The 23,813-nt window shown below is 39.6% G+C and overlaps 1 protein-coding gene and 1 long non-coding RNA gene across 6 annotated transcripts in view; one reads left to right on the top strand and one right to left on the bottom strand.

The window, feature by feature from the left end:
• MAGI2 (membrane associated guanylate kinase, WW and PDZ domain containing 2) overlaps nucleotides 1-23,813 on the bottom strand; it is a 1,096,261-nt gene that overhangs the window by 78,802 nt on the left and 993,646 nt on the right. For 3 of the 5 annotated variants that reach the window (XM_045031437.1, XM_045031446.1, XM_045031453.1), the window contains 3 exons: nucleotides 9,175-9,266; nucleotides 2,307-2,499; nucleotides 417-503 (listed from right to left, as the gene is read on the bottom strand). In XM_045031437.1, coding sequence (XP_044887372.1) covers nucleotides 417-503; nucleotides 2,307-2,499; nucleotides 9,175-9,266 — 372 coding nt within the window. The remainder of the gene's footprint in view (nucleotides 1-416; nucleotides 504-2,306; nucleotides 2,500-9,174; nucleotides 9,267-23,813) is intronic. The other 2 variants (XM_045031468.1, XM_045031457.1) reach the window with 1 other exon arrangement.
• Nucleotides 23,267-23,813, top strand: part of LOC123378023 — a 28,058-nt gene continuing 27,511 nt past the window's right edge. Inside the window, exon 1 of the long non-coding RNA XR_006582425.1 lies at nucleotides 23,267-23,368. This is a non-coding gene — a long non-coding RNA (uncharacterized LOC123378023). The remainder of the gene's footprint in view (nucleotides 23,369-23,813) is intronic.

Genomic DNA, 23,813 nt, shown 5'->3' with positions numbered 1-23,813 from the left:
CAGTACCTTTGTACTGATTTTGTATTTTTCAGTTCATGTAAATAATGCTACATTTTTGTTTAAAGGCAACATTCAATACATCACATCAATCTAAACACTTGCACAGCTTCATAAGCAGTTAAACAATGAGTCATACACTATATTTCTCAGTGTGTCACTATCAAGGCTAAATAATAATTCAGGATGTTTTACTAGCTTGGTTCAATTTCCGTCTCAGGAATCCTGTGTGACTAATAGAAACTCTTAAAAGTTCCTTACATACTGTAAGGCAAGCAGCCACCAAAGGATGATAACTACGCTGTCTGTACTAACTCCTGTAATTATTATTCTTGCCTACAGTCCAGTTTCCATAGAGGCTGATAAAATTTATTAACCCTTAGGAAACTAATGAATCCCCCACGTGTTCAATATTTTACCTTGGTAACTGGCCATTTTCCTAGGGTTTGGGGAGCTCCTAGGGGGCGTTGAGCCAGGTTGGAGGGAAGATTTCTGGCTGCAGGATTCTAGAGTGGTTAACAGAAAAAAGTCAGTCCCAAGATAGGGAAGATTGAGAGTGACCTGACAGCGTGCCAGAGATGGGGAATGGAGACTACGAACAACAATAAGTGGGTTAGGAGCATGAGGTTGCTGACCTGCTAGGGTGGGCAGGGAGGGGAAGGCAAAGGCTAAGGAGATAGAGCAGGGAAAGAGGAAGGGCTCTTGGTGGATGGAGAGGGAGAAGACAGAAGGGGCCGACGACATGTTTACTAATTTCTGATCCCTCATTAAAGTGCTCTAATGATGAGCCTGTTCTAAGGGTTATATTACATTATTAAACTTCATTCACATGAGCAGAGAGTTTAACTGAATGAAAACAGATTCGCTCATTAAAAACTTTTGTTAAATAGCTGCTGCCAGGAGATATTTAGAAAAAGTCTCCTTCTCTGTGTTACCAATAACACCTTAGATCATGGGGGGGCCAACCTGAGCCTGAGAAGGAGCCAGAATTTACCAATGTACATTGCCAAAGAGCCACAGTAATAGGTCAGCAGCCCCCATGAGCTTCGACCCCCTGCTCCCAGCGCCTCCCACCCACTGGCAGCCCTTCCAATCAGCCCCTCCCCCTCATTCCCCGCACCTCCCGATCAACAGGTTTGTGGTGTGCGGGAGGCTCTGGGGGGGAGGTGAAGGAGCGAGGGCATGGCAGGCTCAGGGGAGGGGGCAGGAAGGGGTGGAGTGGGGGCAGGGCCTGTGGCAGAGCCAGGGGTTAAGCAATGGACACTCCCCGGCACATTGGAAAGTTGGTGCCTGTAGCTCCAGCCCCGGAGTCGGTGCCTATACAAGGAGCCGCATATTAACTTCTGAAGAGCTGCATGTGGCTCCGGAGCCACAGGTTGGCCACCCCTGCCTTAGATGATCAAGACTGAGAGAATTTAAAATGTTTCATTTGCTGTATGCAGTGTTGTTGTAGCTGTGTCAGTCCCAGGATATTACAAAGACAAAGGGGAGGAGGTAATATCTTTTATTGGACTAACTTCTGTTGGTGGGAGAGACAAGCTTTTGAGCTACTCTCTTAGTATCTTTCCCAGACCTGAAGACGAGCTCTGTGTAGCTTGAAAGCTCATCTCTCTCACCAACAGACGTTGGTCAAATAAAAAATATTACCTCACCCATCTTGTCTATCTAATTTGCTTTACACTATGAATTGTTTGTTTATCTTCTGCACGTTTTGCTTGGAATGGGAAACCAGATTGCCCTGTTTCTAGTCATTATTTATATAGCACTAAAAGACTTGAGATGGCTTCCTTTGAAGTCAGTGGCAAAACTCCCATTAACTTAAATGGCAGCAGGACTGGGCTCATAACATGTCAAAGCAATGGAAGGAATTCCTGCCCTAAAGAGTTTATAATCTGCAAGCCTGTTCCTGCTTGCTTTACTCACACCAATGACTTCAATGAGATCACTCAGATGAGCAATATGAGCAGCCTTTGGTCCTAAAATTGCACAAGTAGGGACAATACAGGAGAACACAGTATGGAACAAACACAGAGTCACTCATGATCATTACAGGAGGATTGTCACTGTTACTTCCTGGTTCTCTAGGAAAGAGGCACAACACTGCAATATTTGCCTTACAAACGCTGCCAGGGAATGTTGAAGGACAAATGTTTTCCAAGACTTAATTCTTTAAATAATAAAAAAATTATAATAAAGTTAGTTTTTATTCAAACTTTTTCTTTAAAAAAAAAAGCATTACCTAAATTACCGCCCCCTTTGTTGACAGCCCTTGGTTAGTTTTTCCACATTTCCCTTTTTTATTAACATACCTATAGATAGCACCTTTCTTCTCACAGTAAGATTCACTTGCCCATTTCGGGCTGCATTATGCATGAGATCAATCACATATCGGTGGGTTTTGCCAGCCACTGGGATCCCATCTACATACACCAACTCGTCACCAGGATGTAGACGACCATCTCTGTCTGCAGAGCCCATTGCAATTACTGCTCCAATCAAAATCTAGATAGTGAAACAAATGGGAATGTTAAATATATTCAAGGTGTTGTTGGTGGTTCACTGGGTAGCATTTTTTCCCTTTCAGTTAAAATTTAATTAATGCTCCCACAAGGCATTGGGTGGCACTGTGCTACTGCTCTTAAAACCAAAACCCTGATCACTCAGGATCATTTAAAGATGCCATTCTGTTTTCCACAAGAGATGGGGTGATAAACCTGAGAATTCTAGCATTAGAATTCTAGCATCTAGAATTCTGCAACACTGGCCAACTACACTTTAAATCTTTAAATCAAGAGTGTGTGTCTAAGGGCTTGTCTATACTTACGGCTATATTGGCATTGCTATGATCGATGCAGCGATGTTGAATTAGCAGGTCTGGTGAAGACCCGCTAAGTTGATGGCAGAGCGCTCTCCTGTCGACTCCTGTACTCCAGCTCCCCAAGAAGAGTAAGGGAAGTCGGCGGGAGAGCATCTCCTGTCAACACATTGCAGTGTAGACACTGAGGTAAGTGGATCTAGCTACGTCGACTTCAGTTACGTTATTCACATAACTGAAGTAGCGTAACTTAGATCGATTTACCGCAGTAGTGTAAACAAGGCCTAAGAGAGCTACTCTAGTTTGACAACAAGCTATTGGGTTTGATGCAGGAATTACTGGGTGAAGTTCTATGGGCTGTGTTATGCAGGAAGTCAGACTAGATCAATGGTACCCAACGCGGTGCCCGCAGGTGCCATGGAGCCCACCGGGGCATCTATGTGCGCCCGCCGACTGACAAGGAAGCGCCCCACTGCCGAGGAATGTGACTGCTGGACAAGCAGCTGCCGAAATGCTGCTGAGATGTGGCAATGTCAAGAAGCATCGCTGCTGAAATGCCGCTGCTTCTCGGCAGCATTTCGGCAGTGATGCCTCTTGATGACGCTGCATCTTGACAGCGACGCTTCTTGGTGTTGGCGCTTCTTGGAGGCATTTTGGCGGCGATACCTCTTGATGATGCTGCTTCTCGGCGGCATTTCAGCGGTTGCTTGTCCGGCAGCTGCGCTCTTCAGAGGTTAATTGTCTGCCGCCCGCCACACTGAAAGGTTGGGGACCATTGGACTAGATGAACATAATGGTTGCTTTGGGCCATCAAATATGTGAATCTATATTCTGTCCACCTGTGTTCCCTGACTGCTGTGTACTATAAAATAGTTTGATATATTTAATTGCAAAGGTGTTTACCTGAATTTCAGTAGTGAGTTGAAATGATCCCTAGTTAGCAAACTACTTTGGGATCCTTTGGTAAGAAAGTTGCTGTATGAGGCATTTCTGCTGATAAAAAACAGTTAAGGAGTAACTGATTGGCAAAAAGAGAAGAAGAGGACAAATGTCAATTTTTTCTGTGCAGATGGAGTTTTTAGATGGAGGACATGCTCAAATGTATGGGTGGTCTTGGCCTCTGATGGATACACAGAGGTCTGAAGGGGCCTGGAAGCAAACCTCTGCAAACCTAATGGAAGAGTTTTCAGAGGAAACTTCATGTGGGGAACTTTGCAGATTTTTCCTCTCTCTCTCTGGCCTTCCCCTGGTGCAATCTTTTGCTTCCAAAATGTATGGGGAGGGGAGGAAGCCACAGCTTTCTCCTTCTTCCTGATGTTCTTAGATACCATTTGAGTAGTGCCAAGCAGAGTTACCAGAGATTTTCTTTTGAAATACTCCATTCTGTGCTTCAAAAGGCTGAAAGAATATACCTCAAAAGGTTTGGATACTACTTTGTGCAAAACCCAGCTATAAAATATACATTTATGCTCCTTTACTGGACAACAAAAAGCAACCCCAGGCTGCACTGAGATAGATTCGCACAAAGTAGTCTCAAAACATTTTGTTTTTGTGTCTCTACAGAGCAAGGATTTGTAGCTAGTTATCTAAAACAGAAATATCTATGAACTCATTGTAGCATGGCAGATTTTTATGGGGGAAAACTTGCTCCTGGGTTTGTATACTGAATATATTTCATTTGCTTTAAATCTGATTTTATGCAGATAAAGCACTGAACAGTATCTTGACAGCAGCTGCACAGTAAGCAGAGGTTTTCGCTGAGCTGTCCACAGTGATCCCACCATTAGTTTAGAATTAGAAGTACGGAAAATGATTTCTTCCAGTGTGCATTACCTTGCTTTTGTCAATGTGGTATTTCATCTGCCATTGCAGTGGCCCATCTAGCTTTTTAAAGTTCCTCTCATGCTCCTAACAGTCTTTTCTAGTCTTGACTACGCTAAATAATGTTGTCTCTTCTGAAAATTTTGCTACTCTTTGTTCACTCCCTTACAGATCATTAATACATTTAAGCTCCAATCCTGCAATTCACTGTGCCCATCTAACCCACCACTCAGTGTACAGTCCTCTGCCACAAATGATCCGCAGAACGATACAATTCTTTTACTGGCCACAGCTACGGGAGTGGGGGTGGGGAGGCGTCTTTAGTTCAAGCTATAGCAACTCAGGCTTTTAGCTATAGAAATCCCTAGTTCAGTCCCTCGTGTGTCAGCCAAGATGGCAGCCATTACAGCTGTTTACTTCAATGGGGCTCTGCACAGGTGCGCTGCTTCACATGCGTGCAGTGAATGCTGGGCTTGGGTTGCTTAAAAAAAGTCACATTCTGACATAATGGGAGCCATATGCAATAACATGGATCCTAGTTTAGAACCTGGAGATGACCCGCTGTAAACATTTTCCTATGTTGAAAATCAATAATTTATTCCTTTTCTTTGTTTTGTGTTTTTTATCTAGTGTCTCTCACCTCATGACTACTTGATTTCCTTAATAGTTATAAACTCTGCAAACAAAAAACAAACTGAAAAATATCAAGCATTTAATGACATTTGTGTCATCCTTTCAGAATGAGACTGACTGGAATATCTCCCGGGGCAGTCTGACAAAATTATCGGAGATAAGAGATGGATCACAGAGAAAACCATTAATTTCAGCTATTGCTTGATGGTAATAAAATTTACTTTGAAACAATCTCCCCAATGTTGACCTGTTGCGATTAACAGTATTTGTGAGAGAGTGTTTTGGCCTAGTGGTCTGAGAATGAAAATAGGAGCCAGAAATTCCTAGCTGCTAACCCCTGCTTTGCCACTAAGTCCCGCTGTGATTATTTTTTTTTTTTGGCACACCATTTCACTTCTCTCTCATTTTCCCCATCTGTAAATGGCTTCTTTATAGATTCCTTGTACAGTTTAATTAAATAATATATGTAAAATGAAGTGGGAGAGGAAAAGGGCTTAGTATTATCCACTTCACTGATGGGTTCATGATGCTGAGTTCAAGTTGTATGAATGCATCCAAAATATTTTCCCTGTCTGGAAAAGTACTAAATATCTGAGTGCGGTGGACAATTTCAGAATATCTGGCCACATTCATTGATGGTTCACCAGAGTAAGTTAGGCACAATATGGGGTATGTGTGTCTGGAGTGTGTAACTGTTACAGTTCACTGGCAGTAGAAGCATATCTTAAACTCCTTGCTAGTCAATGGCAGATGTGGTAGATGCACATAGGGGTATAGTCTTGGATACTGATATTTGGAGTTGACTAGAGTTGACACTGATTGGAGTTGGCGTACTTGGCATCTAGCAGAGGTGTCTAAATGTAACTCCTCCGCTCTACTTTAAAGAGTCTTTGTGCTCACAAGCAAGTAAAGTGGAGTACTCCAATCCTATCTGTTCTTTCAAAATACTAGTGTCAAATGGATTATACACCCTGAAGCAAACTCTGTTACGGTCCTACTAAACTGTTCGCATCATCACTTTTAAAAACTTTATGTGGAATTTGCTTTTTACAGAAACTTATTCCCTTATGCTGAATCTAATACTCCTTTTTAGAAACAAAACCACAAAGACAAAAGGCAATTAAAGTCTTGTTTTGTTCTCTGTTACCTGAGTACACAGCAGGAAAGCTGAAAAAAAAATTTCAAAGTATCTCACTGCTTGCTTCATGGAAAGTGAGGGGGTTTGCAGGACAAACATAAGCTGTGCCTCTCCTTGTTTAGAGGTGAGAGGCATGGGTGGGTGCAGTTGAGCTGTGAATGGGGGAGAAGGGAACAGCAAAGGAGAGAAAAATTAGATTTGAAATATGTTTTATTATGAATGCAAATTATGCAGAAGTTGTGTGTCTTCTTCACAAGTGCGGAGTTTGTATGATGAAAACAGAAGACAAACATCCTAGACAGCATGGATTTTGAGTGTTGTTTGAGTGATGACACTTTCTCTAGGTAATAGATAAAAATTTTAAAAGCTCCTAAGCCTTGTTTCAAAAATAACTTTGGCATTGAGAAGACTAAGTCCTAATGACTTTCAATGAGACTTAGGCTACTAAATTGCTTTTGAAAATAGAATCTAGGCTTTCAGTTCACTAGGGTGCTTTTTGAAAATTTCTCCCCAATGTATTTATGCCAAAATATGGTCTCTGTGTTTGTCAGTATATGGTGTATTGCTTTTAGAATATGATGCATATACTTCAATATACAGAAGGCACCCTTAAAATGTCGATATTTCTCACATTTATCAATATTTCATTTCTTCACACAAAGCGCAGTCACCCTGTGAAACTTGTTGCCAGGAGATGTTGTGAAGGCCCAAACTATAACTGGATTAAAAAAAGAATTAGATAAGTTCCTGGAGGATAGCTCCATCAATGGCTATTAGTCAAGATGGTCAGGAACACAACCCCATGCTCTGGTTGTCCCTAAGTCTCTGACTGTCAGAAGCTGGAACTGGATGACAGGAGATGGATCACTCAGTAACTGCCCTATTCTGTTCATTCCCTCTGAAGTATCCAGCAGCAGGCACTATTGGAAAACAGGATAATGGGCTAGATGGATCATTGGTCTGACCTAGTATGGCCATTATTATGTTCTTATCAATACTTGCTCCATAGTGGTAAATGTGATAATATACTTATTTCTTATTTGAAATATAGTAAATAATTTTGGTTTCTCAGATACCACCACAGGACAAGTGTTAACATTTTAATGGCTATCATTTTATTTTGTATGGATTTGAATAAATGACCATATTTATTCAAACCATATTTAGATTTTTCTAAGAAGCATGTCACTGTTGTATGCAAGCAACATAGAATAAATAGTTGGTTATGGTATATCGTTTTATCTATATAGGTTTGGGATCACTACATCAGTCTTGAGTGGCAAAGCTATGACTGAGTCATGCAGGTCACTCCAAATAGGTTCCATTAAAAAGAAATCATATGCCCCACCACCCAATCATATACTGAATATATGCCACATATTTTACAAAAAAGGATATTAAAAGGTTTTAGAGAATTTTTTAAATTGTATGTGTGTTCTGTTTTGTGTATTGAGTGCAAGGGACTGGACTAGTAGACCTCTTGAGGTCCCTTCCAGTCCTATGAATCTATGATTCCTCCACCTGTAAAGCCAATGAGTCCAATAATTATGTCATTATTTAAGGTTTTGAGGCCTTGTAAGGCTAGAAGCACATGCTGGATGCCCCTTTGGAAAGGTGGGGATGTCCCCTTCCTAGTGGCATAAATCTCCCATTTCCATGCCTGATGCATCAGAAGTTATTGGTTCTTAAACCTGTCACTGGTGCAGAATGAAATGGCCTGGGCCTTAGACCAGGTAACATTTTGAGGGAAATTTCATATTGGGGTAGAAAAAAGGAAACCGTTCTCTAGGTGGTTTATATTTTTTATTATTTTTATTTAGAAAAGGCATCTATTTGAAGCTGCTCAGAAATTTTGAATTTAGAAAAAATCGAGGTGGAAGTGGATTAGTGCACAGGGAGCAAGTGAAGTGGTCAAAGGAATGAGATAATGGCAATTTATCATGTAGGCAGCAATTCTGTGTCCACGGTACATATTTTAATATACTCTTCAGTGTTATTTCACTATATGAGACGCTGTGATATTTTCTAGTAGATAATTAATGCACTTAATTTACAGTGGATTTATTTTATAGACTTTAAGGCCAGAAGGGACCACTGTGATCATCCAGTCTGCCTGCCTTCATATCACAGGCCACAGAACTTCACCCATGCATGCCTATAAAAGACCCATAACCTCTGGCTGAGTTACTGAAGTCCTCAAATCAAGATTTAAACATGAGTGAAGACATGACTCAATTAAGTCAATGGTAAAACTCCCATTGGCTTCAGTGTCCAGATTTCACCTGTAGTGCTTGTGTTCCCAAAGATGAATGAGGTAATTAACAGTACTCGCTAATCCCACACATTCCATATGTGTACAGTTTGTATCTACACTGACTTACTGTAGTACAGCATGGTATTCATTCACGCATGCTCATACAAAATTTGATGCAAATCTCCTGGTTAAACTCAGTACTTGATCTTTCAGGGAAGCCAATGGTTCTCTGTAAGTCAATAATTAAAAGGGCCAAATAGCAGTCAGTTCTCTAAAAAAAGATCGGAGAGTGCACTCTTCCTAACTTAATACAAAATGATTCACAATGACATATTTTAAGTGGAGATGCTGACAGTTTGAGAGACCTGTCTTTTTCAATGGATGAACAGGAAAAAGTCTTTTTACTTGGAGTTATAAAATTCCATTCCTTTATGACTACTGTACGAAGTGATATTTTTCTGACACTTACAAAGATACTGAAACTATAAAATAGAAAGCCATGAAGAAACTACTTACAGGTTGCCCAGGTTCATCTCCTCCAAGGATTCTGAAGCCAAATCCAGACTCCATCCTCCGAAGATGAACATCCAGCTCCTTGTAATCTGGACCTGGTTTAAAAGGAGATCTCATTGAATAATGTACTTTTGTTTTGCCTTGAGAAACTGAATATCCCAGTGGTTAGTTTATTGGAAATGATTAATGATGGTCCTGTTAGAGCGGGTGGAAACTGTATTGAATACAATGTGTTGTACACAGACAGACACAGATACTTGAATATGAAGATATCTCTAAAGACGATGGAGTGCAGTAAAGTACGCATACTCAATCCAAACTAGAAAGTGGGTAGTATGAGGCAAATTCTGCCCTTGATACATGGCATAATGTACTGCCTTCTTCCTATGACTGCCTTTGCATTATATTTTGTTGCTTCACCATCAGCAATGGTATTTACTTTGTAACTTTAGTTTAGTTCTTCAAACCATAAAAGATTAATTTGACATGGGAGTTGGAGATACTTGAAAAATGATCAGCTCTAATTACAAGTCAGTAGAACTAAATAACCATTAATGAAAAGACCATTTTAGTCTACACAGGTATAAACAGTGTGCCAACTTGTGTAGTGTAGCTTTACAGTATTTCAGTCTGAGATAAAACACTTGCTAAAGAATTTTGGTGCTAGTTGGCATTCGAAGTCCCTAAAATGAAGGGTTTGAAATGGACAGGTAACACAACATTAAACTGAACAACTTTCTACTCAATTAACATTTCAGGAGCTTTATAAATCATTAAAATTCCTGTTTTTCAGATCACTGTAACTTGATTGTAAAATTATGTTCTGTGCTGAAACTCATCATACAATCTTCCAGCTAAGGAACACTGTGTATTTTTAAAATGAAATTACTGGAAAATCTATTTAGCTCATTTAAAAGCTACTACTATATAAAAAAAGCAATATTCAAAATTCTGGGCTTTTATGCACTCATCACAAAAAGAGAGAGGAAATGAATTTTTAAAGGAAATACAGTGAAACAGTGACCATTCAAGAGACTGACAAGAACTGGCTGCTTCATAAAGATGGTCTTTTAATAATGGCAGACCCGTATATTACTCAATACATTTGGGCTTACTTTGGGATGGTCTCCTAAGAAAGGACAGTGAATAATTAGAGTGTGGTTTCTTACAGATTTCATTATAATCCATAATGTGGGATAATGTTTTTCAAGATTTTCAACTCCACACCATCCACCCCAAAATTAAAACCACAAGGGTTTAAAAAACCCCAGGAGATGCAGTCCATGGGGTGGATAATCAAAGGTGGCTGATCTGGGGGCCCCTAACTATTACAGCACCCCAACCTGGGCTAGCTATGGACTGCAGCTCAGCCTAGCATCTTCACAGCACCACATGCTATGGGCTTTCCACCTCCAGTCCCACCACTGGAAGACTCTCTGTGCTGGAGCTTGTGGGGTGGGGGGAAGCATAAAACTACACCTTGTGGTTCTGCAATATGCCTGTGCTGACAGAAGTTGCCACAGCCCACTGTGGCATATTAATGCCTCCTCTATGCTGCTGGAGTGGTGTTCAGGGGTTTTAGCATGCAACAGTGACATAATCTATCCCAAGGTATTTTAACATGAAGAGTTGGTGCATAAGAGAAGGTGTATTGACATTACTTGGAGTCAATGAGCAGGCATTGGTATTAGGTCTTCTTGTAGTGGGTCGGGTCCAAAATACCTTGAAATCAATTAGAATCTTTCTATTGACTTCAACATGCTTTGGATCAGGCCTTGGGTGTCGATCCTATGATCTGAGCCACACTCAGGGATCACTGCACTTGTGTGAATCCCCACAATCGGCAGGATGAGGACTTAAGAAGTCAGGCCTTGACACCATAGGCTACAATAGTTGCCGAGGTGCTTTTATAGTCAATCATGTCAATGATTTGTGTGAAAGTAACAAAGTTCTTATATATATAAATAGGGCTGTTGATTAATCGTGGTTAACCCACGTGATTAACTCCAAAAATTAATTGCAATTAAAAAATTTAATCACAATTAATGTCAGTTTTAATCGCACTGTTAAACAATGGAATAGCAATTGAAATGGATTAAATATTTTGGATTTTTTTTACATTTTCATATATATTGTATTCTGTGTTGTAATTGAAATCAAAGTGTATATTATTTTTAATTACAAATATTTGCACTGTAAAATGATAAACAAAAGAAATAGTATTTTTCAATTCATCTCATACTAGTACTGTAGTGCAATCTCTTTATTGTGAAAGTGCAACTTACAAATGTAGATTTGTTTTGGGTTTTTTTGTTACATACAACTGAAAAACAAAACAACGTAAAACTTCAGAGCCTACAAGTCCACTCAGACCTACTTCTTGTTCAGCCAATCACTAAGACAAACAAGTTTGTTTACATTTACAGGAGATAATGCTGCCCTCTTCTTATTTGCAATGTCACCAGAAAGTGAGAACAGGTGTTTGCATGGCACTTCTGTAGCTGGCATTGCAAGGTATTTATGTGCCAGATATGCTAAACATTCTTATGCCTTTTCATGCTTCAGCCACCATTCCAGAGGACATGCTTCCATGCTGATGACCCTCGTTAAAAAAATAATGCATTAATGAAATTTGTGACTGAACTCCATGGGGGAGAATTATATGTGCCCTGCTCTGTTTTACCTGCATTCTGCCATATATTTCAAGTTATAGCCATCTCAGATGATGACCCAGCCCATGTTCATTTTAAGAACACTTTCACTGCAGATTTCACAAAATGCAAAGAAGGTACCAATGTGAGATTTCTAAAGATAGCTATAGCACGCGACCCAAGGTTTAAGAATCTGAAGTGCCTTCCAAAATCTGAGACGATTGAGGTGTGGAGCATGCTTTCAGAAGTCTTAAAAGAGCAACACTCCAATGCAGAAACTACAGAACCCGAATCAACAAAAAAGAAAATCAACCTTCTGTTGGTGGCATCTGTCTCAGATAATGAAAATGAACATGCATCAGTCCGCACTGCTTTGAATGGTTATTGAGCATAAACTATCATCAGAATGGACGCATGTCCCCTGGAATGGCATGAAAAGGCATATGAATCTTTAGCATATCTGGCACGTAAATATTTTGTGACGCCGGCTACAACAGTGCCATGAGAATGCCTTTCCTCACTTTCAGGTGACATTGTAAACAAGAAGCAGGCAGCATTATCTCCTGCAAATGTAAACAAACTTGTTTGTCTGAGTGATTGGCTGAATAAGAAGTAGGAATGAGTGGACTTGCAGGCTCTAAAATTTTACACGGTTTTATTTTTGAATGCAGTTTTTTATACATAATTCTATGTTTGTAAGTTCAACTTTCATGATAAAGAGATTGCACTACAGTACTTGTATTAGTGAATTGAAAAATACTATTTCTTTTGTGTTTTTACAGTGCAAATACTTGAAATAAAAAATAAAGTGAGACTGTACACTTTGTATTCTGTGTTGTAATTGAAATCAATATATTTGAAAATGTAGAAAACATCCACAAATATTTGAATAAATGGTATTCTATTATTGTTAATTTTTTTAATCACTTGACAGCCCTAATATATATAATGGATGGTAACGGTGTGTGTGTGATAGCTCTGCAGTGCTGCTTTCTATTCAAAAGGAGCAATGAGCTTGAGCGATCTTGTGACACACCACAAACTTTTTCCAAAGCCTCCACTTCATTCATAGAGACAGCAAATGGTCAATAGCCCTTGTATTGAAGGACAATGTACACACTGAGGGCTGGACACAAAAAAGTTAGGTGTGATGCTTAGCATAGGGTGACCAGATGTCCCAATTTTATAGGGACAGTCCCGATTTTTGGGTCTTTTTCTTCTATAGGCTCCTATTACCCCCCACCCCGTCCTGATTTTTTTCACACTTGCTGTCTGGTCACCCTAGCTTAGCATCATAATGCCTAAAATTTAGGTGCCTAGAAAATCACTGCAATTCACAAAGCATGAGTGCTAAGCACCACACCTCTCACATATGTAGGTGCCTACATCCATGCTGTAGGAAAGTGCCTGTTTTTGCTTGTGAATCTCAGCTGTGAACACTCTCCTGGAGTTAGGTTGCCATGCCATTTTAGCAAGAAGAGAAGGGAATGGTGGTGCCCACCTTATAGCTTTTAGCAAGTTGTTACTTGGGATGTGAGAGACCCAGGCTTAATTCCCCTGTCTATGCCAGAGGGTGAAGAGGACTTTAACAGGGGATCTCCAAGATCTCAAGAAAGTGGTCTAACCACTGAACTATGGGACATTCCGATGTGGGGCTCTGTCAGTCTGTCCCGTTGACGCTACGCCACGGTGAATAAAAAATTAAAGAGTGACTAGGCCAGAAACAGAGTGTGTGAGTGACTCTGTAGTCCAGGGGTTAGAGCTCCCATTTGGGAGGTGTGAGATACTGGATCCAGTCCCCCTGCTCCAACCTGTCTTTAATTTCCACAGTAGAACAGCTTCAACAGGAGAGCTTGAGTAAGCGAACCACAGTTTAGTGGTTCAAATACTCTCTCAAGAAGTGGGAAACATCCTTTCTCTCCCTGTAGCAAAGAGCGGGAATTGAACTTGGGTTTCCCATCCCAGGGGAGTGCTCTAATCAGTGGACTAAAAGTTATAAGGTTGGCACCATCATCTCCTCCTCCAGCTTGATTTTGAATGAGAGTTGATCTGGTAGGCAGCTTCTCAGCGTGCCTGCTGAATCAGGCCCTGGGCGTGATTTAAGTGGCTGAATGCCTCGCTTACTCCTGGTTCATCAACCACTCTGGAGTTTTAGCAAGAGATAGATGTCTGGACACCTAGAGCGAGGCAGCAATGTGCATGCCCAGAGGCAAAACCAGAGGCAGCTAGGGAACTTTAACCCTGAAAGTGTACGCGCCCAGTGAGTTTAGGCACCCAGAAGGTTCAGTGGCATTTGATGCATCACAATGGTCCTGAAATTAGGACTTAGGCATCTAACTTCTTTTGTGCATCCAGCCCTTACAGCCTTGTGGCTCTACTTAACCTATATATTTACATGATGAGCCATAACAACTTTAAAATAGCTTATCATATCAACTCACTTAAATTTCTCTGACAAGTGTCCATGTGCACAAAAATTGTTAAATTAACGAGACGGTTGTTCCACAAGTGGACACAGGCAGAGGAATTTTAAACTAGGAAGTATACTCTTGTCTTTCCTTGTCTTGTTTCTAAGTTTATTGTGGAGGAGTCTTGCAGGCAGTTCTGCAGTAGTGAGAAACAAGGGGATCAGTTTTAAAATCTCAGCTTTAACTTTGAATGGCACTGGTGTGAATGGTTTGTCACAACCTGAACATGAGCTTTTTGTGTTGATGTTAATTTATGATGTGCTCCTGACTGTAGGTATTGAGAATATGACTGTCAGCTTGTGATGAATACGGTTCTGGCACAAACAAGGAGACTTAAACTACACAATAAATAAATAAAATAAAATAAAGAAAATCACATTGCTGACTTTTTTTAAAAAATCACTAAAAACAAACATTTGGTATTTTCATGCTGGCTTTTTTTTATTATGGTGAAAAAGGGATTATTGTGGGAGTCAGATAATATGATGGGCATCAGGAGAAAAACTGCTGACATATTTCTTTCCTAAAGTCCCCTCTCTGAGCGCATAGATTTAACTAGGCAAGGTCCAGACCTTTAGGTTTAGGCCAAAAATATTTTATGTAGGGATCTTGCTGCCTCTCACAGGGCTCTAACATGTCATTTTGGAAGCTCTTTGACTAATTAGCGGTTTTGTGTGCTAATCAGTCCTGGCAAAAGACAAGTATCTTGGCAATCTACATTAGACATTAGCTACTACTATTTTGCCATTAGTGTAGAGCCAATAGTGTTCCTGAAACACTGACAAATTTGCTTTAAAAGTAGGATTTTGTTCCATCCAGGAGAACACTACTGGACAGCTTATTTTCCCACCAAGCAATACAAAGCTTCTAAAAGTAAACAAAGGACTAAGGGGGAGGGGAGAGATGAGGTCCTTTTAAAAGGTGTTTTGGTATATCCTTGGTATCTGGTCCTGTGAGATTCAGGCCTCGAGTATCTTTTTCTCTGTCAGGTATTGTTGTATATGCCAAATTTTTCCTGATGGAGATAGTGAAATTTCTCAGTGCTCAAATTCACAAAGGAAAAATGGCCTTACTGAGAACAAAACAACACTCATACCCTCAGACGAACTGTTCCCTGATGATAAGAATTATTTCATTATAGAATATTTTTTCTCTAAGTGGGCTGGATTGGCACCTTGCATTTCACCTGAAGTAATGGGAAATGGATAGTGTTGCAGCCCTGGGAGTAAAGCAGGGACTGAATTGTGGCAGAATAACAATTTGGACTCTGCTTCCCCCTTGTTCCATTGGGGCTGTAGCACCCTTTTCCTGGCACAGCTTCCTTTCCCCTCCAGACCAGCTCAGCTTAGCTGGCTGGTGCACTACTCTCTCTCAATATGGAACAAAGAGTAGCAGTTCAGTGGTAGCTGCTCTTCTCCTGTTATCCCTCTGAAGTTCATGAAGCTTTGTTGGAATACCTCTTTTCCTTTTAGATTAAAGTGAGACTTTTCTAATAGAGCGCTTGGCCAGGAAGAGACAACATTAACCAAAGTGCCAACTTATAAAACAATTTGGGATCCCCATTGTTCTGTGAACTCCAAGAGACAAACAATGATCTCATCACAACACAGTAGGGGTGCTACACAACACTGGGGAATTCAAACTGATGAGTCCTGATGAAGCGGAAATGTGATTTATAATATGAAAATTACTTTTTGGTGTATTGTTAAAGAACAACAGTGAGATCTCGTACATTCTTTGAACAGGAAAATCTCTCAATTTGATTCTTGTACTGTATTCATCCAAGTTCCTAGATGCATTTTACACTGATAAATAGACACAGAGCTGTTTCTTTAAGGCATAAAACTAGAGAAGAAGATATGTCACTGAAAGTGATTGATTCAGTTTATGAATGATTTCAAGCCTCACAAATGCAAAGAGTGATATTTTGTATGAATTAATTTGGCACATGGGATGATGCTGTAATTAAATATTTCTTCTTAAATATCTTCTACATTTTAATTAAAACAAGAATGCAGAGCTTTATTAGAAAAAAATGGCAGTCTTGCTGTGCTTATTCACTTTTCCTGCTAAAAATAAACATTTGTTTGGACTTTCTCAGTCAAGGTGAATACTAAGAGAGAGAAAAAAGGAAGAAATCAAGGATCAGGAATTTGCAAATTACTATTATTAATTGTGGTTAATGTGAAAACGCAATATCTTCATATCAGAGTTTCAAATGCTCTTGAAAAGTATGAAAAGTTTTAAGAACAATTATGGACCTGCTAATCTCCAACATTAGTAGTATTTTTAATTTGCACAATTTTGATTTATACGTATGCAAAGGAAGTAAATGAAGGCTGCATGATAGAAAATAAGAAAGCTTAGTAATTAAATCTGTATCCTAATGGAGAATTATGCTATGTTTCTATCCAGAGGAAATTTTGTAGCCAATCGATAAGCCTTAGAGGGTATGCAAAAAACAACATAAAGCTCTATTTCTGCAAACATTTAGGCACACAAGACAAGGTACTTATGTGCATAAGTGTTTGCAGGATATAGGCCTTAGAGAGGACTTTAATGGTAATGGCAAAACAACCTTCATCTTACCAGCTGCACTTGGTGCAGCAGTTTATTTAACAGTATGAGATTTCAGGAAATGGAATGAATTCTTTCTAAATTAATGTACTGTTGATATTTCAAAAGAATGAAAGTGATTCAAACAACCACGAAGTTATTATTTTAAAACATTTTTTTTAACAGACAGACAGAAGATGTGTATGGATGAAATAAACCTGTGGTCTGCATAACCCATCCTTTCTGCTCTGTAGCACATGAACCTTGGATTCATTGCAAGGTATAGAGAGATTAAAAATGTCTAAATAATCTTCTAGCATCAGATATAGTGAAATATTTTTATGGTACTAGCATTATGTGAATGAATACTAAGAACACCAAAGAGCATATAAAACATTGTTACACTAACACACAAGCTGGCTGAGGAAAAGGGAAGACTTCACTCTGCTCCAAATAACACTCCACATTAGGGAGAGCTTTAGTGCTTATCATTCTTTAACCTGTCTAGTTAAATATCAAAAAGCTGTACTATATAGAATGGTGATTGAGCACTCATGATTGGCTAAAACCCAGAGCAATGATTAAAGGAAGAATAGTTACTTAAACATAAAATGGAGGACAGTTATTTTATAGAACAATGAAGGCTGAAGAATACTTGCCAGAGGAATCCACTCGAAAACCAGTCCTGGGCGGCACTTGCTCTGAATAGGAAAATGGGGAATTAAAGATGAAATACGTTTCTCCAGACATTTAAAGACGTAGTGCCACTTTCTCTGTCATGATCTGAATTGTTAAAATGCAGTTGCTACCTTTTGTTAGATATGTTTCCTCCTACTTTTTAGTAGACTGATGTAGTTTAGCTAGATATAAATATTTATGTACCATCCAGTTCATTTCTTTGTAAAGTGTAACTGATAGTAAACTGGTAGCATCCCTTCAATGGAAGTGGCACTTGCCTTGCACTGATGTTAATGTAATTGACATTGTAAATGTTAGCGGAAATGGCTATGTTTATTCATCAGCAAGCAACAGTAAAAGAGAAAGTTAAATGGCTAACTTTAAGCTAAAGGACTTAACCCTGCATTCACTGAAGTCAACTGCAAATCTCCTATTATCATCAATGGGAGCAGGTGTTTGCAAAAGAAATTGGTATAACAACCAACAACAGGTGAACCTGGAGCAAACAGAAAGCTGAATTCACGTTCACAGCTCTTTTGCTCATCACAAACTGTTTTAACTGTGAACTCATTCTTTACAATCTCCGCTGAGCCCTGCAAGTGAATTGCAACCAGTTCTCATTTACTGGCCAACAACGGCTGGGTAAATCAGGCTCTTTTATATTCAATCTACCTTTTCTATAAAAGCCTGGTTTGTATTTGATGGTATAAGTGAAGTACCTTCTATCATATCAGTAGGAAAACCATTAAATGGAGAAGCATATGTTACTTTCCTGCGTTAAAAGCATCTCAGCATGGAAATATCCGAGAGCTCACACAAAGGATGAACTGGCTTTCTTGGAGCAGCTCCAGTCTATTGTGTATAATTAAAAATCTCTCATTGGAAAATACAGTATGATGATGTTCACTTGAAAGTTGCTGATCAATATTACTGATACTCTTTTAGAAAGCATTTCCACATGATTGGCGGCATAGTATTAACTGGCACTCACTGACTGTGTTGAGAGATCAAGGCACAGCTGAGTGACACACGAAAGAAATATGTATCTTGATGAAAGAAAGATTACTCTGGAGTGCTGTTTAGTTTATGCAATGGTTATTACTCAAACAAAAAGAGTGAGAATTTTTAAGGAAGCACATGCCTACAGTTTAAAAAGCTAGCTATTTAATATTTGTACTTTACATATAAATTTTATACTGTATTTTTTTTAGGTTGGGATTTTCAAGACTACGTAAGTGACCTAGGAGCATCATTCCCATTGACTTTCAATGGGATTCATGCTCCTAAGTCACTTAACACTAGATTCACAAGAGGAACATTGGTGCCTAACTGCCACTGAAGGTCTTTAAGTCCAACATTTAGATGCCACTGGCATTCACAACCCCCCCACCCCAGCTGTCACCTAATCCTATAGGTGCCTAAAGTTTCTAGGTGCCTAAGTTTTTGCCAGTGGGCATGTGCACAGCTATGTAAGCCTAGACATTCAGTGCCTAGCTCACACCTGAGCCTTGGTGGGATTCACAAATTAGACATTTGCTCACCTGTTTCACCTTTCACACATGGTAGGTATGGTCTGAGGCTGTCTTTGAGCATGCCTACAGGATTGGGTCCCACACAATCTGTCTTCCCCTTCCCAAGTGAATGCCCTAACTCCCTTTTTGTTTTCAGTGTTGTGGTAGCCACGTGGGTCCCAGGATATTAGAGATAGAAGGTGGGTGAGATAAAATCTTTTATTGAATCTGTTGGTAATGGAGACAAGCTTTCAAGCTACACAGTCCTGAAGAAGATCAAAAGCTTGTCTCTTTTATCAACAGAAGTTGGTCCACTAAATGATATTATCTTTATATAAGTCCTTTTTGTGAACGTAGTCCTGAGGCCCAATCCCACCATCAATGCACAGTGAAACCTGTCTTAACATACAAGCAGCTGATGAAAAATCTCAGCTGCAATAACAGAGTTAGCAACCAATGAAATGACTGTCAAAACTTGTTCTTAATGGAAGTGGTCTTCTAATGAATTCAGAGCTCACGACTGGGAGCAGGTGCATTTGAAACTAGTGCTACTCCACTACACACTAAGAGAAATGCTCTCTTCTATTTGTTGCTTTTCTAGATTTTAATGGTATTTTTAAAAGAAACAGCTATTTTAATGCATGGAAAACAATTTCGTCTTGATAGCCCCAATAATATTTTATACATGGAGGTACCTACGTTTTTTCTGTTGATCACACATCTAGAATTACTCTCTTAAATGGTTCTAAGATTGGATCATTTTGCATTGCTCATTTGTGCTTATCAATTATCTTAGTACCATTCTATACTGGCCTCAAGCAGCATTCTGAATAAAGCTCTTAACTGTAACAAATTAGGCAGGAATTCACTTAGATAGGTTAACAGGGTCATGAATCTTAGTAAGGTCTCCTTGTTTCAAGGTCTTTTCATTTGTACAAGAGCCACCTCCTACTTTGGGTCCAGTTGAACATGTTTCTGCTGTAGTTTGTGTCCTTCAGAGCTAGTCTCTGTCAGTCTCATCTGGCATTTGTTTCCGATCAATTAAGGTTCTTTTCTCTGGCTCTCTGTGGAACACTACACAATCTCACATTGCACTATTCATTTTTGCCCCAAATCAGCAGTGCATCAACTATTACTTACTTTCAACTCATTCAGATCCTCATAGATTCGGAATACAGTGCTTTGCTACTTCTCAGGTGCTGAAGCAATCCTAAAGGGAAGTTGCTTAAATATATGCCTACCAAAAAGAGAAGTGAAAGATGCAGACCTTGGCACCTCTCTGACCACGTGAAAGAGTAATGTCCCTTTAGGAGGATTCTCCTCCCTACACTAATCAATTCCTTACACACAACAGAGGATTTGTAATCATGTTACTGCCTCTTTGAAAAGGAAAATGCTACCATTAGGACATGTGGTCAGCTTGGAGCCTAGGTTCACACAGTCTGCAAAGTGCCAGCAACCAGCAGATAGTATCTAATGAGGGAAGATCTTTAAGGACAGCAACCTGAAGAATTAATTTAAAAGGAACTCCCCTTTCATCAGCAACCCCCAACCCCCATTTTTGGTTGCAGAGATATAAGTTTCTCTTTTCAAACTCACATAACTTTGTGCTTAAACAGACTCAGAAAACCCGAAGAACAGCAGATTCTAAGGTGAAGAGGAAGATACGAACTGAAGATCTTGCCCTTTTCTCCCCTCTATTTTCCCTCTCCCCTTCTCCAAATAATAAAAATCACAGAAGAAAAAATTGTAATTTAGAAATATGCTAATGGCTATAGTAATCTGACTGATGAGGCTGTCTGCACCCAACATGTGTCCCTGCACTACAAGATTAATAGATGGGTTGGAATCGTCCTCACCCAATCAGATTGCATATTGATCATGTGCACATCACAGCACTATAAAATTCCTTATGCATTTTATTGAAAACAATTTGCTGGAAATGTTAAATTTCACCAAAATATTCAGAGACCCTGGGCCATACTGAACACTAATGAGCTGTGAAATGTCCTTTTATAAAAAGCAAGACATTTTTAGATATAGGAGAATAACCTATTCATATGGCAGCTTTTAACCTTCCCTCTACTTACCATTACATTCTGGTCTCCATCCACCCTATCTTGGACTTCTCACACTACGACTTATCCCTTTGTCTACCAGGAAGTAAGGAAGCAGAGGAACTATTGGCAAAGGCCAGTATAAAGAGACCAGACTGCCCACTTCCACCACAATCAAAAGACTTCCAGAGTACAGAAATAGGTAACAACAAATGTGGGATCTTTTTCACTGCATTCTACAGTGTAAGAAAAGAAAACCTGCACACAAATGAGAGGGAAGTTGGATGGGGCATAAGGAAGACCATAAACAATTTACTGATAAGGTCATTTTCCCTTATCATGTGTCTTTCTTTTCCCCATCCTACAGCGTATTCATGGTATTAAGCTAATGTAGCAATACGAAGGAAGACACATAATCTTAATAATAAGCCATGAGACCTCAGGAGGAGGGCTTCTTTATTTTTTGAGCTTTAAACTCTTCTCTTTTTTGTGGCTCTCAATGCATACACCTCAGTAAATATATAATAGTAGAAAAAATGACAATAAGAATGCACAAGCTGAGACACCGATTTTACAGCAATTACTTAAAAGACATCCTGGTGTCTTCATCTTCCAAATAATAAGAGAGTTCAAGATAAATGAATGAAAAAGTTAGATGAAAAGTTAGCCATTCTCTTGGGTTTGTTTGGTCTTTTTTTCTCTTTCGGCAGATTTTGAAATGGTACCCAAATGGTTTAATAACAGGTTAAATGAAACCACCTTACAGTTTGTCACTTTTGCTATAGCCAGAAAATCCCACACTTTTGTAATCCATTTGTTCACAGATGGAGAATCTGATGTTGCCAATCTGCTGTAAGGTCTTATTTCTAACCATCGTAATGTGAAGTGAGATTTCCACAAATGTCTGGAAATTCAGAGGTGGGGCATAAGGCAGCCATAATATACATGTTCCTTATGACAAACTCCAGCTCATAAGAACGCTGTCTAGAGAACATGACCAATACTCACTCTATTTTAATGACAAGGCTTTGGTATGTTTGAATACTATTAATGCACATTATTTCAAATGTACAATATTAATATATAATCTTTAAAATGACCTGTTGCACTCTTGTCTCCCAGGGGAAACTCACATTCATAGGTCTTCGTGATGGTTGCTAATAGAGATTCTAATTCGTTTTTAATTTATTTATTTTTAAGTATTGATATTTCCAAGAATGCTTTGAGATCTGCTTTCTATTGGGTAAGTGTACATAGGAGGGCACCCAGCAAACAGCCTGAGAATGCCCCACTGCTGAGCAATTGGCTATTTTAGCTCCACTTGCAACCAGACGTCTAGCTGAATGTCTTAACAGAAAAGTGGAGGAGAGAGATCCATTCTTAGCCACATGCTCCACCTGCTTCAAAGTTCTATCTTATACATGCATAAACAGTAAGAGCTAAGCAATTTGGTACTGCCTAAATGACCAAGAGGGGATTTTATGCTTGGAGGTATCTAAAACAGGAAAAAAACCAAGAATGGCTGAAAACAGCAGGTTCACATGGAAGTTCAAGTACTTGGAGATAAAACATCTAATTTAAACAGTTGTATCTAGAGGAGGGGGAACATAATCGTAGTCTGTATCTTTCCAGTCAAAGTGCACATAGCCTGAAGAGGCAACAGCTGAAGATTGAGTTGTTTAGCTGCTCAAGGGAAAACACAATAAGCCTTGCTGAACTTAAATCCGAAGATTCAAAAGTAGAAATCATTTTGAAACAAGGGTTAGTCTGCTCCTGTCTCTGCAAAGACTGGAGAGATTGTGTATAGTCCACTACACAAAAACATTTGAGAGTAACACAGAAATCTTATGAAGCTATTCATTGGGTCAGGACAACAGAAAGAAAGGAACTTATGTCTATGGTAAGTCTACCAGGCAGGTGAAAACAGGTTTGGGAACATGCAAGTATGGGTCTCTCAGGGCTATGGGGCACAGAAAATATTAGTAAAGTAAGAACACAGATAAAATCTCCCTCTATTATGAACAGACTGAGATAGGGAGTCATTGGAAAGAGTATGTTATTGTCAGAATCCCACACCCAAGATGAATGGAAACCGTCACAATGTTTGGAAGGAAAGAACAGTTGGAAGTTCTGCTGTAATGAAGTTCTTGTTCCACTTAAAAGATCAATAACAGGTGCCCTGTGCCACATACAGTGGTAGGAGCTCAGGGGCTATTTTGTCCAGTGGGGAACTATGGACTGATGAGACACAGCCATCATCACCTTGGAGGCCAGAAGTAAGGAGGAACTAAGAAAAACACCATAGTTTAACTGAACTCTTCTCTCGTGTATTGACCAAGGGGAGGGATCCAGAACAAAGGTTGATGCCAGGATCAATCCTACAAGGGGCAATTTTGATAGAAATAAACCTAACCACAAGGGACTCATGGAATTTCGTGACGAGTAGCAGGATTCTGTCTCCCATCTCTGTGGCTTCTTCCACAGCCTGCTAGGTGGAGGAAGTGCTGGGTGCTGGAATGGAGCTAGTCAGGTTCAAATGCTCATTTCTGATGCTTCCAATGAGCCCTTTGTGTGGAAGTAGCACTGTGAGGAAGCAGGTTTCAATGAGAGAAAAAGAACTAGGGAAGGGATGACTACAAGCAGCCTGGCATCAGAATCCTGAGACAAAGACAGTGAAGGAAACAATTGGCTGGATGCTCTCTGCCCATTTATGGACTTCAA

The sequence above is a fragment of the Mauremys mutica genome, chromosome 1 (assembly GCF_020497125.1).
Source record: "Mauremys mutica isolate MM-2020 ecotype Southern chromosome 1, ASM2049712v1, whole genome shotgun sequence".
In the NCBI taxonomy this organism is placed as follows: Eukaryota; Metazoa; Chordata; order Testudines; family Geoemydidae; genus Mauremys; species Mauremys mutica.
Note: the sequence above shows the minus strand (reverse complement) of the source record. Positions and strands in the feature narration are given on the sequence as shown.